This window comes from Limulus polyphemus, unplaced genomic scaffold (assembly GCF_000517525.1).
Source record: "Limulus polyphemus unplaced genomic scaffold, Limulus_polyphemus-2.1.2 Scaffold703, whole genome shotgun sequence".
In the NCBI taxonomy this organism is placed as follows: domain Eukaryota; kingdom Metazoa; phylum Arthropoda; class Merostomata; order Xiphosura; family Limulidae; genus Limulus; species Limulus polyphemus.
In genome coordinates this window covers 241,621-261,029 of record NW_013666313.1, presented here as the reverse complement: position 1 = coordinate 261,029, position 19,409 = coordinate 241,621, and the positions used below count along the sequence as shown (strand labels likewise).

Genomic DNA, 19,409 nt, shown 5'->3' with positions numbered 1-19,409 from the left:
ATTTTTTATGTTACATATCACGAATTTGAAATAATCATAAATACATAATAATAAATTCGTTACCTCATTTCCTCTGTATTTTTTTATATATATAAATCAAATAACTGTTATGGTTTGAACGATTTTTTTTACAATCTGGCGAAGCACGATTACAATTATATTTGTCATAAGATACCAGTATTAGATCTATTATATTTTTAAACACTGCATTATTTAACTACTCCGTTATGGATTTTCAAGAATTAGTAGAATGTATCATAATAGCATTCCAGCCACACTATATTCGCCATATCGATTACCCAACACTCAATCCAGGTCTCTCCAGGACGGTTGAGATAGAACAAACACAGGAGTGGTGGGAACACCATTTATATGAGATCTTTGTTATAACAGTTGTTATGGTGTGAACGCCTAAAAATGGCGAATATAGTGTGGTTGGAACACTTATTATGCTTGAAAATCCCTAAGAGATTATATAAAGAATGTAGTGTTTAAAAATACGACAGGCCTAATGCTAATGTCTTATGACAAATAACTGCTGACCAATAAAGTTATGAAAGTATAAAAATACATTGTGGATTGTGAGCTCTGATTTTAAGATAAGCTAATCTATATTTAGTAATAAATAAATTTTATAAAGTGCACTTCTCTTTTGCATACTTTCAGTGTTGTAATTATATATTCAAAATTATAAAAATTATCATCAATAATTCAACTTCGAGTCTCTTTCTCTTAGAAGCTTTGTATTATGTTAGATTACATAACCATTTTTTCATTTTCATGTTACACTAGAAATCCCATGGTAAACGTATTTAGAAAATATCACACTGGAACTTTAAATTTGAATCTCGTGTCAAAATTTGAATTGATATTCTTTACTCTCCGGTTTCTATCCAAGGATATTTTTAAAGCACTGCTGCGAACTCTCAGCTGTATTTGATGATGCAACTTTCAATAATCTTTTAATCTTTGCATACCAACATTTTCTGTGGAAAATATAAATACTTAAAGATTAATGTAGAAAAGAAAATGTTAAACTAGAAGGTTCCACACAAATAGAATGCACAAGACAACTTCGGTCACTACTATTAGCATTAAATCCACTAACTGAAGTCTGTTCAACTCATTCTTGTGTTAATAGGTTATCGCTAAACATCTGGTTTTAATTTGACTGCCTGTTGGTTTTTGTTTTTGCATTAATAGTTATTTGAAACGTGATACATTAATGCTTATTAATTATCTGTGACGACGCTAATCATGTTCTATGTATTTTACTATCGTGAACTTTACCTCGCAATCGCATATTTAAATTAAACATTCTAACATCCGAAGAGTGTGTTTGTACTTCTACTCTATGACAGGGTTGGTTATGTAAAACATTTTACCTATGAAGTATCGGATTGTAGAGGATAGAAACAATAGAGGCTCGTAATTTATTACTTATGTGATTTACTGGATGGGAGTTTCCTATTAGGATTTAATCATGATGAGAAAGTTAATATGTCATTAGTAATGAAGGCGAGTACCGGATAAAGTCAGTCGTAAGGCTAGGGGCGGCCAGTTGGACCACGCTGCTCTACGATATAAAGGTTAAAATCCGACTGATGATTGATGTATACGACATACGGAAGTAAAAATGCCAGACAAACATAATTAATCATTGCTTTACTACATGACGCTGTTGAAAAACACACTATATGATTTATTATTATAATATAGTTTGAAATTTTTGTAACCACAAAAAGGTATCATTTATGCATAAATACACATACACACCTACTTACGTATATACCCGTAATATATGTTAATATTCGAACCTCAGGCTAAGTTAAACATTGTTATACATAAATAAATAAAAAAGCCCCCCCCCTCCAGAGGCACAGCGGTATGTCCGCGGACTTATAATGCTAGAATCCGGGTTTCTATACCCGTGGTGGGCAGAGCACAGACAGCCCATTGTGTAGCTTTGTGCTAAATTACAAACAAACTTTTTGTTTCCTGTTCTCTTACATAATTGTTTCTATTTCTTTTTTCCCTAGCTATATATGTTTCAGTTTTTTTTAAATAAAATTGTTTCTCTTTCCGTTTCCGTTTTTTTTTTCTAAATAACTGTTTCCCTCCTTCCTTTTTCCCAGTAAAATTCATTTTCTTTCCTTTGAAATTCGGGACTCGATCTCTTCAGTGTGTATAGCACAGGAAGTCCTAAACAAGCCTGTTTAAAGTTTTTGTCTAATAAAAATAACGTTTTCCCATTTATTTCTCAAATTATATTTTCTAAGATTATCTAAGAAATGACCGAAATAGAAGAACTTTTTGTTTATTGTTAATTGTTGTAATTTTATCACAAAGATTGTTTTGCATTGTTAGCGTTGAATAAGTATTTAGGACTAACTTAAATTTTCTAAGCTATCCGAACCTCGTGAGATATTACTGGGATTATGGCCGAAAACGTTATTAACAGCCAGGGTACCTAAATGATGAACCAATGCATTTTAATCTTTAAAAGTATAAACGTAAATAAAATGTATTTAGCTAGCTATACTGATTGCGAGGTATCAACGTGTTTCAAGTGTTTTCACTGCTTTTACTCTCGCTAACAGAATAGGGTTTAAATGTCAAAATATGTTGTGAGAGTGATGTAGAAAGCACCAACGTTTATAAACGTGCCTAAATACATCGTTATCAGAGTGTGAAGTAAATATGCTGATTTTTTAAAAATATTTTGCTGTTAAATCGTCTGTACAGTTTCAAAACTTCTGTGATGACTCCTTCCTTGTTTGTATGAATGTATGTTGTCGAGCGTGTGTAGTTACTAGTAGTATATATATAGTAGCAGAAACCGAGTTAAATAATAAGGCTGCACTTATGAGGATTCCGTGTAATACATTTGGTTGTGATAAACACTGATTTATGCAATATCTGAGTAAGTCTCAGAAATAAACAAAGGTAACAAAGACGAATTAATTTTAGCTTACAGTTTAAAATGACGTGCTATGATAGTCATTCGATCTAAGCGAAGTAATACCTGGTCTGAGTGAAGCCATGTTTTATTGGAAAATATATCACAGCCTGTACAACATAAGGGTATGGAAGACAAGGGAGGGGTTCCCCGCCATTAGGAGTAACGAAAATTAGATTTGTTCTATATTTTTTTAATATGACGTCAACTTCGATTTCAATAATAGTGTATTTGAGTTCAGGCATAACGTTTCTGACTCAATCCTTCAATATGACATCTATCATTATCAATGACGTCGCTTACAGTTTTTTTTTTCTGAGCTCCTCCCCAGAAAATACGTGAATACATAATTTTTTAAAGTTAAGAAAATTTAAGAGCCATATGACGTGAGACTTGTATATCCGTATCAACAAATTAAGAATAATTGTTCAGTCTTGCACGAGAAAAAGCAATTAAAGAATGTGAATATATTCAGCGTTGTAATTACAATACATCATAAGACCTAGCAATTGCTTAATTTAATACGAAACTTTATCGTTTCCATACCTGTCGTGACTAACTGACAATGAATAGCTTTGATTAAATTTTGTAGCCTTCCTGAATTGTATCATATGGAATAATAATGTATAAATATGGATGAAAGAAATCCAATAAGCGGAGCCTTTTTAATAAGCAGATCTTATTGTTTTTGGGGTGAACTGGGAATTATCTGGTTTCCATTCGGTGTTTTCTTAGTTCCGTGAATTAAACTTATCTCCTCCTTACGACAGTATAGTAAATTAGTTTGTTGGTAATTAAATACACTACAGTAGTAGTTTTGTCATGACGAGGGTATTAGGTTAAGACTAACAGCTCCATGTAAAGTCCTATATACCAGAAAACCGAAACCTAATAGTTGCGGAGAAGACGATATGTTGCTAGTCATGTCGAGTTGAAGCATGTGTGGTGTTACATGTTTCACAAGTGAAAAACCAGCATGTTGTCAGACAACATAAAACATAATCATAGCTTGATATTCTTCAGATGCTATTATCACAAGAAATAAAGAAATGCAAATTATTTTATTACTAATACGTTCAACTGAAATTGCTATACATATGTTTTTCTCATTAATTTGTCTGGAAATTGAAATGTAATCGTTCATTTCCAATTGAGAGCCGTAAAGTGTTGGAATTTTGAATATATCTATAAAAGCTCACTTTTGTGTTTCTATTTACTAAATTTGATAAAATGCTTTTTTATAACAGGTAAAGAAGCTCGAAAATGGGATATTTTCGAACCTTATACTCTTAAATGTTTTTCTTTATTGTTTGTCTACAAATAGTTGAAACATTTAAAATATTTGCTACACTATGCAACACGTTATTAGCCAGAATTTAAACAAATAAACATTAAGAAAGCCAAAAAAGGTGTTGTGGAGTTTTAGAAAATTTTTACCACATCTATGAGCACCTAGTGATTCAGTGTTAAGTCTGAAGGCTTTAAACTGGGTTTTGATACCCATGGTTGGCTTGGTTTGTTTTGAATTTCGCGCAAAGCTACACGAGAGCTATATGCGCTAGCCGTCTCTAATTTAGCACTGAAAGACTAGAGCTACTCTATTAACAACGAATAGTGGGACTGACCGTCACATTATAATACCCCCCAAGTCGGAATAAGCGAGCATGTTTGGTGGGACGGGGATTCTAACTCACGACCCTCAGATTGCAAGTCGAGCGTCCGTGGTTGGTACAGAACAGATAACCCATTGTATAGCTTTGCGCTTAACAACAAACAAAACCCACATCTATAGTTTCGTGTGACAAGAACCTGTGTGATATTTTATTTTCTCCTCACATTGTGGAATAATTTACTGTTTTTCTTCATTAAAGTAGCAAGATTAATGAATAGTTAGCATAATGTCCGGTAAAAAATGTCGTCGGTTTTAATGACTCCAGCAATAATGTAAAGTGTAGAAAAAATGACATATTTAAAATGGAACCTGTAATGAAAGTGCTGATCAAAATAACACTAGTAATAATAGAGTGTCAAGTTTATTTCATTACGTTACAGTTATATCCATACGTCTTTGTTCATTGTCGGCAATAGCGGTGCTATATTTTTCCGGTTTGTTTGTTATTAAGCACAAAGGTCTATCTGTGCTCTGCCGACCACGGGTATCGAAACCCGGTTTCTAGCAGTATAAGTACGCAGATATACTACTGTGCCACGTGGGGGCATTTTTCTGGTATGAAGAATATATGCTGTATCATAACATAATTACATTTGTTCAGAATACATATTTTCGCAAAAAAGAGAAACGGACAATATCTTTTTAAATTATATCACTCATGAAATGTCACGTTTGTTTAATCAAATTAATTGTTTCGCAGGTTAAATATTCACTCAAGTGTATTCTAAGAATTCATGAGACACAACAGAGATGGTTATGTTATGTTAACTGCCCTATATCTGTCATATCTATTACCGACGAAGCTATTTCCCAATTTCTTGGCTTGTTAGGCCGGGTGGGATACTATAGATGTAGTGGCGGTCTAGGCGCTGTTTATATCTTCAATCTTCATGAGCTACGACTGTTACGGTGAGAACTTGATTAAGTAAGTGAATTGTAATTATTATTAATTTTATTTAAATAACTTATAAGTGACATTTGTAGGGTAAGATTTATGTTTCAATATCATTTATTTAATTTATTTTTAACACAGATTATTTATTTCAATTATTTTATTTTAATAAACTTTTTTATGATTCATAAGAACTGGCGAACCAGCAAACTAGGCTAATATCACAGAAATCATAAGCGTCACTAAATGTATTTTGTATCTTGTTCTCAAGTTTGTTACAATAACAGTATCGGCTTACAGTTTGTTACAATGATATATATGTATAACAGTATCGGCTTACAGTTTTTTTACAATGATATATATGTATAACAGTATCGGCTTACAGTTTGTTACAATGATATATATGTATAACAGTATCGGCTTACAGTTTGTTACAATGATATATATGTATATATAAAACAGTATCGGCTTACAGTTTGTTACAATGATATATATGTATAACAGTATCGGCTTACACTTTGTTTTTCGTGAACACTACAGTTAGATAATATAAGGAAGGGATTACATAGGTTCAGTGCGTTGTATGAAAACGATTTTGGACCTCACTGTACAAATACAGTCCGTTTCTTTACGTCCAGTCATACATATTCAAAATCGTTATAATATAACTTACTCAACCTCTATACATACTAGTGAAAATTAATTACCGGACTTCGTAGAGAACCTATTCTCCTGTAGTATTAATTTTTTATGAAGTAGAACAACTTGTCAAGCTTTTTCATATTTCGACGTACATATAACGAAGTGAGGTGTTGAAAAACATAAAAAATGTGCTTCAAGGGGGGGGGGTGAATCACATATTTCATTTAATCTAACATATAAACTGAGACTCTGCATTTCAAACAGCAACTCAATAATAAACAAGTATTTGGACTAGTATGATCCATAACAAACCGTTTAGTGCACATCGAAAAGCATTATATGATAAATATGTGTACAAACAAAACAAAAACAAATTAGTATAATTTTGTGCTCATTCATTCTTGCACAAATTGACATTTGAGCCTTTCTTTTATTGAGTCAATTGAGTTATGCCAATTAACCTAGATTTATAAAGTGCCCACATCACTGATTATCTTTATGGAAATGATGTACTCACTTACCTTTCGTGGAAAAACATTAGCACCAGTAATACTCAATCAAGAAAACGTGTTTTAATAAGCTAGTTAGACGTAAAGCCTAGTTCATGCTAGAGTCATTAAAGTGTTAATAAACCACAACCTTGTAAAACCAAAACACAGTTCGTGCTAGAGTCATTATAATATTAATAAACTATAACCTTGTAAAACCAAAACACAGTTCGTGCCAGAGTAATTAAAACGTTAATGAGACATAACCTTATAAATGTAAAATATAGTTCATGCTAGAGTCATTAAAGTGTTAATAAACCACAACCGTGTAAAAGCAAGAGCTGTGTTAGAGCTGTTAAAATACTAATAAACCATACCTTGTGAAAGTAAAGCACAGTTCATACTAGAGTCATTAAAATGCTAATAAACCATACCTTGTGAAAGTAAAGCACAGTTCATACTAGAGTCATTAAAATGCTAATAAACCATACCTTGTGAAAGTAAAGCACAGTTCATATTAGAGTCATTAAAATGCTAATAAACCATAACCTTATAGCCTTGTAAAAGTATAGGTAATATTTTCTGTATTAGCGCTAACTTTATAGCGACATTTGTCCCGCCCACTGTACATTTCGATATTTTGTCCCCAACCGGTTCATCGTGAAACGCCAAGTTAAGAAGTAACTCTCTGAAACAACAAAACTTTCTCATGAACAGTTTTTTTTGTCCCGCCCACTGTACATTTCGATATTTTGTCCCCAACCGGTTCATCGTGAAACGCCAAGTTAAGAAGTAACTCTCTGAAACAACAAAACTTTCTCATGAACAGTTTTTTTTATCACCCATTATTCTGTATCCGATATTCTCCTAAAATCAATTTGGCGTCAAATAAAATTGCTTTCTTGTTTGTGCAAGGATCCACTTTAGTCCAAACTTTGCAGTATCTTCACAAAACAAATGAACATTGATGTTTAAAATTTAACTTAAGAGTGTGGGCTTATAAAGCAAAACATATCAATGCTTACAAGTCGTAATCACTTTACATAAAACCATGTTGGTGCTAACCTGTGGAGGTCGTGTTAGTATCTGCATCTACCACACGTCCCTGTTGGTGCGCGCCCTCTACCGGAGATGATGGTTCTTCGGAATTACTTCTGTTCTCCTTGAGAGTTCCTTCTGGGTCGGTGGACAAGGTGTTCTTTAATTGAACAGAATCAGGACTGGTTCTAGCTCTGGAGTCCTTGAAAGGTTCTAAAGCCAATACTGGATTGCGACAAGTCTCCTCGAGTTTATTTGGAAAACTTGACAACGCAAGGTCCATTTTACAAATCGTAGCGGATATGGTTGGTTGCCTTAATTGAAAGGCATTACTACTATCATCATTCTTTCTAAGTCCATCAATGTCGCCACCATTATAATATGCACAGTTTTCCTTATTACAATTATGCACTTTGTGCTGGATGAATTTTACGATATCTGATAAGGCAAAGTCTTCCTGGCACACGCCACATGTTAAGACGTCTTGAAGAATGACCGGGTCAGCTGTTGGAAACAAAAACAGATATCAGTAATAAGGCTTATGTCCTTTTCTTCTTTTTTTTGTTTTCATAAAGAACAAAATTACAATACGACAGCGAAGAGAAAGTGACATCGATACGACAGAAAAGTATTTTCGCGAATTCATACTAAATTGTGAGAACTATTGAAATGAATATTAAATTCTGGGCTTTGTGAATTTCATACAAAGTCTAGGAACATGATATATGATCAGTTTTATCAAGTTAACTTCACCAAGCCTATTGTAGTTTGTAAGTTAACCTAGAGCAACAGTTAAAGTATCGAAAAACGTAGGACGAATAATCAATTTTACAAATACGCGTTTTCAGACACGTGAATGAATTTCAGACTGACTCTGTATTCTCCCCTGTTATAGATATTGTCTTAATTTAACTTTTTTACTATACGCCCCATTGTTACGGATACTGGCATGCATTAGATTGTTTGTTTGTTTGTTTTGAATTTCGCGTAAAGCTACACGAGGGCTATCTGCGCTAGCCGTACCTAATTTAGCAGTGAAAGACTAGAGGGAAGACAGCTAGTCATCACCACCCACCACCAACTCTTGGGCTACTCTTTTACCAACGAATAATGGGATTGGTCGTAACATTATAACACCCTCACGACTGAAAGGGCGAGCATGTTCGTTGGGATGGGGATTCGAACCCGCGACCCTCAGATTGCGATTCGAGCGCCCTAACCACCTGGCCATGCCGGGCCGTAACTATATATAAACATGACATGTAATAAATTCCGAGCAAACTTACTCTTATTCTACCTTAGACTATTCGGGGACCAGTTATTAATTATAAAATTAAGATGTACTCACCATATAAATTATTTTGAGTTAAATTATGAATAGTTTCAGTGTCAGTAGCCCCCAGTGGATCATTGGTACATTTGATAACAGTAGTGAACCCAACACGTACAGCCTATTTTGTAGCTTTATGCTTAACAACAACAAACCACACTAAACATCTGGCCATGCCGGGCCGTATGCATTAGAAACAGATACTAAGCTCTCCATTGTTTACACACAATAGTATGTGGTACCAACTGCCGCTTGAAATTTCTTTACATTTAGTTTACTTGCCATCAGACGTTCTTAATAATCATTGTCATTAGAGTCAAACTTTATTAAAACTGTGAAAATGTAGGGTATTATTTAAAGTGAAAACTCACTAAAAACAACTTAATTTTGATCCCAAACAGAATACTTATGTACCTTTACTATATTCCATCCGCAGAGTTAATGAAAATATTTTAGTGTCTCCAAGATATAATTTTGTTGTAGCTTTTCCGATATTCTAGGATTTGAACTGTAACAACCCTGGATCATTAAGTGTTTAGACATTATACGTGCATTTTCTAACTCTAATACGACATGAAAGGCTACATACTCTAGGTGTTATTAGAGGGGCTAGAATAAAAAATAATGTTGGTACTACTTCTGTGAAGTTATTAAGTAAGTTCATAAAAGGAGAAAAAGACTTGAACAAGATATAAATGTCAGAGCTAATAAGCTTCGCAGTCGTTCTCCCCCCTCCCCCCAGCTTCAGTATACTCAGACTTTAAAAAAAGAGAGGGAGGATGAAATTCGCAAATAATCCACCGAGTGGTGGTTTTCCATGATATAGTCCTTAAGGTGCTGTGTAAGAACCATGATGAGCAACCCTCGATTTAATGCTATTTGGAATGAAATACAAAACACTTTCTAACATAAAAATAGGAAATATTTACTTAGTATGAAATCTCGTATGGTTGTTTAGCGGAAACGTCATACAACTGAAAACATTTAAGTCCAAATCGAATACAGGAATCTCAAGAGCTTCGGTGAAAGGGGTGGAATTAAAGAATACGTATTACAATTTAAGCATATGCCACATTTGTGTTTTGATATATTTCTATGTGGTCCAGTTTGAAACATATTATAGTCAAGAGTGTGATTCACAGACTCACACAAAACTACAAACATCAGAAAAAGGCATTATTTAATAATGTAATACACGATAAACAAATAGCAGGTGTCTTGATTCCGTAAATGATATAACAATTAATGTAGGTCTAGGATATTAAAACTAACAGCTGTACATATCTATTTTTTCCCCAGTGGATCAGCGGTAAGTTTACGGATTTATAATTATAAAATCCGGAGTTCAATTCCTCATAGTAGACTTAGCGCAGATAGGCCACTAAAACAGAAACATTTTCATTTATTCTGGATTTTTTCTTTTCTTCGCCAAAACGTGTAACTTCAGTGAAGAAATAATTCATGAATGACGTAGAGGTTAATCTATTGTTTGGTTTGTCCTCCGGTGGTAAGCCTACGAACTTACAACGCTAAAATCTGGAGTTCTATTCCTCGCGGTAGACACAGCAGACGGCCTAATGTGGTTTGCTCTAAATAAACAAATAAAACCTTCTACAATAGATTAGTGTTGAGAAAAAACTATAAGCATTTTTATTGTTGGACCAAACAACTAGTTATTCTTTATTACTATATTAATACTAAATTAGGTGCAATGCCGTAGCGTTATTCACACATCTAAATTAATATAAGTTACCATATCGCCGGTTAAAAAAGCCACACACACTCACACACACACATCAGTTTTCTCTAAAGTTAATGCCATTAATATTATTGATTGTAATGTCAAAAATGCTTTCGAATGTTATTATTATTACTGATTATTTTTATTAACTTTATACTTATGAATATCATTTAATCTTGTTAGCTTAGTGTGTAGATTTAGGACTAGCATAAGCCTTCGAAACTGGCTGATCCTCGTGCAGTGATATTGGGATTACGGCTGAAACTATTATTAACAGGTTTTAGTTTTATGTTATGGTTTATGATATTATGTACGTGTTGTCAGTTTGTTTTATAGACTTGCCTTCATCAATATATATGCTACTTATTTTAGGTCTGATCTGAAGGGTTAACTTAATTTTGGTCAGAGAATATTAATAAATATTTAAATCGTTATTCTAAAAGAAAATAAAGATTTCGAAGATTTAGAAAGTAAAATTTTAAAATTTACATGACACATCTGTCATGATTTTTTGGTCATAATTTACTTGAAGGAAGTCACGGAACTACAACTGTTGTTATAAAATATGTGTTTACTTGCAGATAATCATAATAGCACTAGTTTTAAATGATCAAACAATGCAGTCATCACACTTGCATTTAACATGTACTATTAGCAGTCTTTATGGCACAGTCGTCTTAATTAATCCGTTGTCGGTTAACAGACATTGAGCTCAACCTCAACAACACGAGAGTAGGGGGGGGGGGAAGTAAGTGGCACCATAGTTGGTATTTGTTATTGTGACTTTATCTTTCTTCTATTTAGGGTATATTTGCTGAGGTAGTAACCTCATCTCGAAAGGTGTAGCACCAAATTAAGGCGGCGTGCCAACAAGTGTAAAAGGTGGGGGCTTAAAGCCAGCTGAACTTGTGTTCATTTTGTCTTTCCACCCGCCTCCACCCTCTTTTACTCTATGTGTCTACTCGAAGTAGTGCTCTGCAAGTGACTGCCTGTCTCCATCGCCTACTTCTCACTACGACTTCTTAATTATCAGTTAGGGTAGGAACACCATACAAAAAGGTCGCCGCCTCAGGTCTCTTCGTCCTGAACTTTCTTCTAATAAACCTGTTTCTCAAGGTTCTGTCTCCCTTACACCACTCTTACTTACGTCACGCTTTAACAATATACATACAGATGAGTTTCTTATAGCCATGCATGTTTAATCAGAGTTTATAATCATAACACGTGTGCACTATGTGAGATTCTAACTAACAGGCACTAACTACATTACTCACCAGTGGGTGATGCTATGGAAGAGCAAACTTACAATAGCAGATACAGCCTAATAACCAACCGCACATCAGAGCAACAGGACATAGAGTACAAGTTTACAAACTACTCAGCATATAAATACACACACAGACACACATATATATATCAGTAAAAAAAGGCGAAGGTGATTAAATAAAGAAATTAGACTTTTAGAGAAAAACACCTTTAAGTCATGGTAGTAATTAACCGACAGGCTTGTTTCCGCTTGAAAAGGAGCGTTTCCTCGAAACGTCACCAAGTAAATAAATTACTACCATTGTCACTTAAAGATGATTTTTCTCTAAAAGCCATACATACATATATACATACATTGCAGTGTTACTAAAGAGCTTACTTAACAGGAAATCAAGTTATTTTACATTGCTCTTGTCACTCCTACTTATTTTGTTCTGTTTTATTTTACACAATGACTATCTATGTGCTGTACAACGCGAGGAATCGAACACCGGGTTTTAGTGTTGTAACTTCGCAAACTTATCTCTGACCTACTGGGAGACAAGAGTCTTGCACAATAACTGTATAATAATCTACTCAAGTTTTTTAAAATTAAATTTCAATATTCCTTATTAAAAGCAGTAAAATAAATTCTGTAAGAATTAATGCAGCTAGGAAATAAAAGTACTAGATGAAATTATTTCATTATAACTAGAAAATCTCCAGAAAAATAATTTTCTCTCAAAAAAACAACTTTTTAATCCAAATGAAACTTATATGAGTGGGGGGAATAAAAGTGACTACAAAAATATGTGTTAAAAGTAAATTGTATTAACATTCTGTCAATTACATGCAATATAATAAAATATATTTAATAACAGGGGAGCAGAGAGCAAGATAAAGAAACCAATTTCAGAACTTTTGGAAATCATCATGAAGTAAAATGGAACATACTGATCACAGTAAAAATAATTTTGAAGTGACATTTATAAATTTTCCTTCTTTTAGCAACTGTAATTATCACATCCTACTAAGGTGCCACTCTGTACTAAACAAACATTTCTCTCCGAAAAATGTAAATACCTTTTATGAGAAATTTTTAAATGAAAAGCAAATAGCTTGAGTTAGAGTAAATTTGAAATTGTAATTATTACTTCCGTAATATTAGTATTGAAGTTATATTATTACTTCCGTAATATTAGTATTGAAGTTATATTATTACTTCCGTAATATTAGTATTGAAGTTATATTATTACTTCCGTAATATTAGTATTGAAGTTATATTATTACTTCCGTAATATTAGTATTGAAGTTATATTATTACTTCCGTAATATTAGTATTGAAGTTGTATTATGAATCTGTATTTATATTCAAAATGAAAAGCAGCGTTATATATTTAGAACCTTTATAAATTAGTTGAATGTGAAAATACATTTAGTTCTAATTGTTTCATTTAATTAAAAAATAATTAGGGCAATATAATTATGGCAACCTGTTCAGTTTTCTAGTTTATAGTAATCTTTTAAAACTGCCGTAGCGACGGATAAATAATCTTATTTAAATTATTAATTTTATGTTTGTTTACATTAAGGCTCCTCGGTAAACATGAGAGCTTGTAACGCTAAGAATCGAGTTTCTATACCCGCGATAGTCATAACTGGCCCTTTGTGCTTAACAACAAACAAACAGATACTTACAATAGGCTACCTTTATTATAGTGCTTTATCTTCCTTATCAACGTAACAATAAGTTGTGAAAGAAATTGTTGCAAATTTTAAATCGTTTTTAATAATTGGATGATAATAACTAATTTTCATTTGACAATATTTCAGCATTTAAATGAAAAATATGATTCTACGTTTTACTTTTCATTCACTTTATACAGTCAAGAGCTTTCAGTATAATAATGTTCACAAGACCCTTCACTAAGAAACTTAAATATTTTAAACATAAATGCATATACATAACTCACAACTGTACACACACACACACACATATATATAATCACAAAACTTTCTCTACTGAAATACGCTGTAATAACAAGATTATCAATATTCATTATTAACTAGGTTGCTTAGTATAGTTGTCACATACTTGTATATGATGTTAAGTTACTTCAATACTTGTATATAATATTAAGTTACTTCAATACTTGTATGGGTAGACTCGAAAAATAGGAAGACGTAATTCTATTATTTATCATTTAGTTCTTTCTTTTTTCTTTCTTTTCAACACAGGTCTTAATGGGCAAATTCGGTAACATTTTGTACCAGTAGTCGGATCGCGAAAAATCAATTATAGAATTAGATAGCGGAAATGATACTAAATGAAAGTACCAATGATAAAGATTTCACAACTGTTTTATTTGGACCAAAATCTTAAGCAGAGATGAAGATATGGCGGCATAAATATCGATGTATCAGCGAACAATAGCTATAGATTAGGAATGTTAGGTAACTAGCACTACAACTGTAAACAGCGAACATTAGCTATAGATTAGGAATGTTAGGTAACTAGCACTACAACTGTAAACAGCGAACATTAGCTATACATTAGGAATGTTAGGTAACTAGCACAACAACTGTAAACAGCGAACATTAGCTATACATTAGGAATGTTAGGTAACTAGCACTACAACTGTAAACAGCGAACATTAGCTATAGATTAGGAATGTTAGGTAACTAGCACTACAACTGTAAACAGCGAACATTAGCTATAGATTAGGAATGTTAGGTAACTAGCACTACAACTGTAAACAGCGAACATTAGCTATACATTAGGAATGTTAGGTAACTAGCACTACAACTGTAAACAGTAAACATTAGCTATACATTAGGAATGTTAGGTAACTAGCACAACAACTGTAAACAGCGAACATTAGCTATACATTAGGAATGTTAGGTAACTAGCACAACAACTGTAAACAGCGAACATTAGCTATACATTAGGAATGTTAGGTAACTAGCACAACAACTGTAAACAGCGAACATTAGCTATACATTAGGAATGTTAGATAACTAGCACTACAACTGTAAACAGTAAACATTAGCTATACATTAGGAATGTTAGGCAACTAGCACTACAACTGTAAACAGCGAACATTAGCTATACATTAGGAATGTTAGGTAACTAGTACAACAACTGTAAACAGCGAACATTAGCTATACATTAGGAATGTTAGGTAACTAGCACAACAACTGTAAACAGCGAACATTAGCTATACATTAGGAATGTTAGGTAACTAGCACAACAACTGTAAACAGCGAACATTGGCTATGATGTATAGCTTCATCATTGATAATCACAAAATGTTCATCGTAATTTGGCTGTGGTCGATTTCTTCCACTGTTTTTGCATGTTAGTACTTGCTAATATAGTTTTGGCTGCTTTTCACCCACGTCTCCGACCCAGTTTAATCCATCATATTCACAACTACAACAAGAGCATTCTAAGCATTTTGAGCATGTAGGCATTTTCAATTTTCAAGATAAAGCTTCCATTTTGAACTATAATTGCAATGTGTTTTAACAGTCGTCGGCAATTTTGATCCATTGATTTGGATAAAAGAGTCGTTGGTCTACTAAAGCTAAGAATAGTTAAATCATCGTTTGTTTGGCTAATGAAATCACTAACAAAAAAGGAAACCGAAAAAAGTTATTTCCGCTATGGGTCATTTTTTTTTCTGACCAATATAAGCTTACAAACAATTTTGCAGATATGAACGGTGTTAAATGATATTAAATGTTTTCGAACATTTTTTTAATCTTTTAATTTTAAGAATTATTGCGCAAAACTACTCAAGGGATATTTGCACAAGTCGTCTCTAATCTTGAACTGTGTATGGCTAGTTAACAATATCCACAAATACCTATTGAGCTACACTAATCGGCTAATGAGATGTGCCCGTTACTTTTATAATGCACCCTTGGCCAAGTTCAGAGCGCGACGTTTTTTGTGGCAACGGAACACAAATCCTGAATCCCCAGATCTACATTCTGGCACACTAAACACTTGAGCACGCCTAGTGAGAATTGATTACACTCTTGTAACGCGTTTTTGCGGCAACGGGACGCGAATCAAGCTTGTTAAATTAAGAATTTGTACGAAAACACAAACGTTTATCTCAATGAATCTTGTAAATCATCTTGTGGTAACATTTCCAACTTTGCAGAACTTTATTATATACATTAATTAATAAGGTTTATAACCTTTTTTTTTAGCTTTGAATATTATTGAGTTCATGGACTAAAAAATATGAGTGCATGCTTGAAAATCACATGCGAATAGATATATTTTTAATGTATCTTATCTATGAAGGGGCATGTTTCTTATTTAGGCAAAGATGGAATGATAATATTTCCTGTGGTTATAGCTGCGTGAATTATCACAAAGCTTTTTACAACCTTTTGTACTTTCTGTGTGTTGGTTGACAAAGAGAACAAAATGACAGAAATGAAAGTGTAATTACAGATAGATAATACAGTTGACAGGTCCGCGTCTTTCATTATATGTGTATGGGTTTGTGTATAGTCATTTTTACTTTTAATGTAGGTAGCTATTAATATGCTGGGATTATAGACTTTGATGCTACTTAAATCGAGGTAGATGGAAAAATGGTCTAGATGACAATGAAAAACGTGTAATAATCACTCTTGTCCTTTAGAACAAGGTCACAAGACAACGGTTAAGCTTGCAAAACTTATGTAACGTATTTTAATCTTTATGTATTTCTTTATTTTTACATCGTTTGACTGCATATTTTGAAGACCGTGTAGGCGAATATCAAGTATTCTGAATATCGTACAAGTCTCAAGGTCATGGTAAAAACAATGAAAGGCACAGTGGTTCTCAAGCAGTTTTCCATATTTTATCTGATTAAATATATTAAACATTAGAATGGGAGAGAAACTATGAAAATATGAGTGGAATTATAACACATTGCAGAGCACCAATTATTTGCTGGATGAACCAGTTCATTTGACCAAATATCGTTAGTTACAACACTTTCCTCTTCTAATTCAAAGTGATAACAATGAATTTCATATTGAATAAACTCGTCCCAAATCACATTTCGCAAAACGTTGTACTGTCGATCTTAGGGAAGGATATGAAATCTTGACACATCTGGGAAGAGTGCTAACACCCAGTGGCGTTACTGCCAATTCTGCGAAGAATGCAGGCACACCGTTGCGATACTGCCAATTCTCTGAGAAGTGCAAGCACCCAGTGGCGTTACTGCCAATTCTGCGAAGAATGCAGGCACACCGTTGCGATACTGCCAATTCTCTGAGAAGTGCTAACACCCAGTGGGGTTACTGCCAATTCTGCGAAGAATGCAGGCACACCGTTGCGATACTGCCAATTCTCTGAGAAGTGCAAGCACCCAGTGGGGTTACTGCCAATTCTGTTAATTTGTACAAAACTTCAAACGTACTCTACGTTAAGTTGAAACCAGTTTTTAATACCTTAAGCTATATTCATGACGTATATTCCTTACACAGGTTTTCGTCACCTGACGCCGAGCTCATGACGTCTATTTCTTCCATAGGTTTTCGTCACTTTAAGCAGGCTTTGTAATCAACCCATCTTTCTCCAAAAGTCCACATTGAGTTCATGGACAGTGGACTAACAATTCTTGATGACCACATTGTGCAGAAAATGATGCTTATATGAAGTAGATAATCTCCCCAGATGCTGTTCAAGTTGTGCACAAACTAGTCCACACACACAACAATCCAAATATGTATCTGGATACAAAAATATGATGTATTACTTGTCTTTGATTGATTTGACTTACAACATTTAAAGAGATCTAATAGTCTGTACTTTCACCATCAGTGAGTAACATGGTCACATAATTGTATGAAAATCATAACCACAATTAAGGATTTCATCAAAACAGCAAATGATCAAATTTATTCGTTTCTTGCTTTGATAGTTTTTTGTTCTGATCATTTACACGTGCAGAACATGTATGTAGTATACAAGCTTATAACCACTCATGAAAATGAGAAATAGATCATAAATTGTTGAAACAAAAAACACTAAAGGTGGACATAACAATAGAGGTCAGCTACGTCAAAGTTAAACTACAACTTCCCAGCCATATTTTAATGTTTCTGCGCTGTTGGGTTGTGCAGTCCACTAGTAGTCTCTACCAGTTGTAAAGTCAGTATCTAAAAAAAACCTACTTATACGGAGAGAGATGATTGGAGTCTAGAAAGACCTGGGTAACTTGTTGAGTTCGGTTTTAACAATACATTTGTTATTCCTTACCTTATTCTTAAAACCCAACTCAACAAGCTACTCGGGTCTTTTTACCCTCAGATTAAACTACGTATTAGCTTCATATCAGTAGGTTTTTTTAAAACTAAAGTTAGTTTCTTTCTTGCATTGACAAACAGTAGATATATAACCGAAAAGTCTATAATAGTTATCTTATTTTTTTAATTGAAACTACGAAAATTTAGGCACTGCTTTATCAAATTCACTTTTCTTTCAATAACTTAAGTTCGGAATGTTGTAATTTAACTGTATGTTAAAAAAAAACAACATAATTATAAAAGTATAAAACTCATCTCTCATCTCTTCTTTTTTTCAAGAAAGATTTTAAGGGTTTATACTTATTGTAGATTTTCTAAGCGTTAAAAGCTAGAAAGTCGTTTTAACTTATATTCTTTTTATCTTTAGCTGTTACGTTTTATCAATTAGATATAACTATGTTTCACTGAGAAGTATATTCATTAATAAAAATTTCCCAGTGAAAGTAAAGATAAGTGTAAAACATTATGTCAATCACACTATATCTTCAAAACCCAGTGCTAACGAGGCTATTCGACCAATGGCAAAGCTTTTCAGGCTCGCTGAATACGACAGATGTAGTCGTAGTAAATAATAATAACTTCCGATCAGAGTAGGATACGTACATAAAGCAAAACGAAAAATCAAACTGACCTTACATTTAAGGCTGGGTGGGTCCTTCGCTGTTAACGATATTTTCGGCCGTAATCCAGATAATATGTCAAGAGTTTCTACTAACTTAGGTGATTTAGGTTAGTCCTCAATACAAATTCTAAACTAACAATGCAAAACAATTTTTATAATAAAAGTGTAAGCTATATAAATATAATAGTATTGTTTGTTGTCTGCTGTATGTACATGTAAATGCTTCGCAAGGTGTGAATGGATCTTCACCAAATTTGGTATGGAGGTTCATTATATTTTTAGGGGAGAGATACGTACAAATTTTTCAATTTTGCATTTTGTGTTTTGCTGTTTTTATGGGCCTTTTTCGTTTCTTACAATTACATATTAGTGAAACAACTTTTCATGTCCTAAGATAATATTTTATTAATCATGAATTTACATAACTTCCGTCCAGGGGACGAGTACTCCAGCTAG

At 33.4% G+C, this 19,409-nt stretch overlaps 1 protein-coding gene across 1 annotated transcript in view; it reads right to left on the bottom strand.

Moving 5' to 3' along the window:
* LOC106460077 (B-cell lymphoma/leukemia 11A-like) overlaps nt 1-19,409 on the bottom strand; it is a 129,280-nt gene that overhangs the window by 27,511 nt on the left and 82,360 nt on the right. Inside the window, exon 2 of the mRNA XM_022386696.1 lies at nt 7,719-8,195. Coding sequence (XP_022242404.1) covers nt 7,719-8,195 — 477 coding nt within the window. The remainder of the gene's footprint in view (nt 1-7,718; nt 8,196-19,409) is intronic.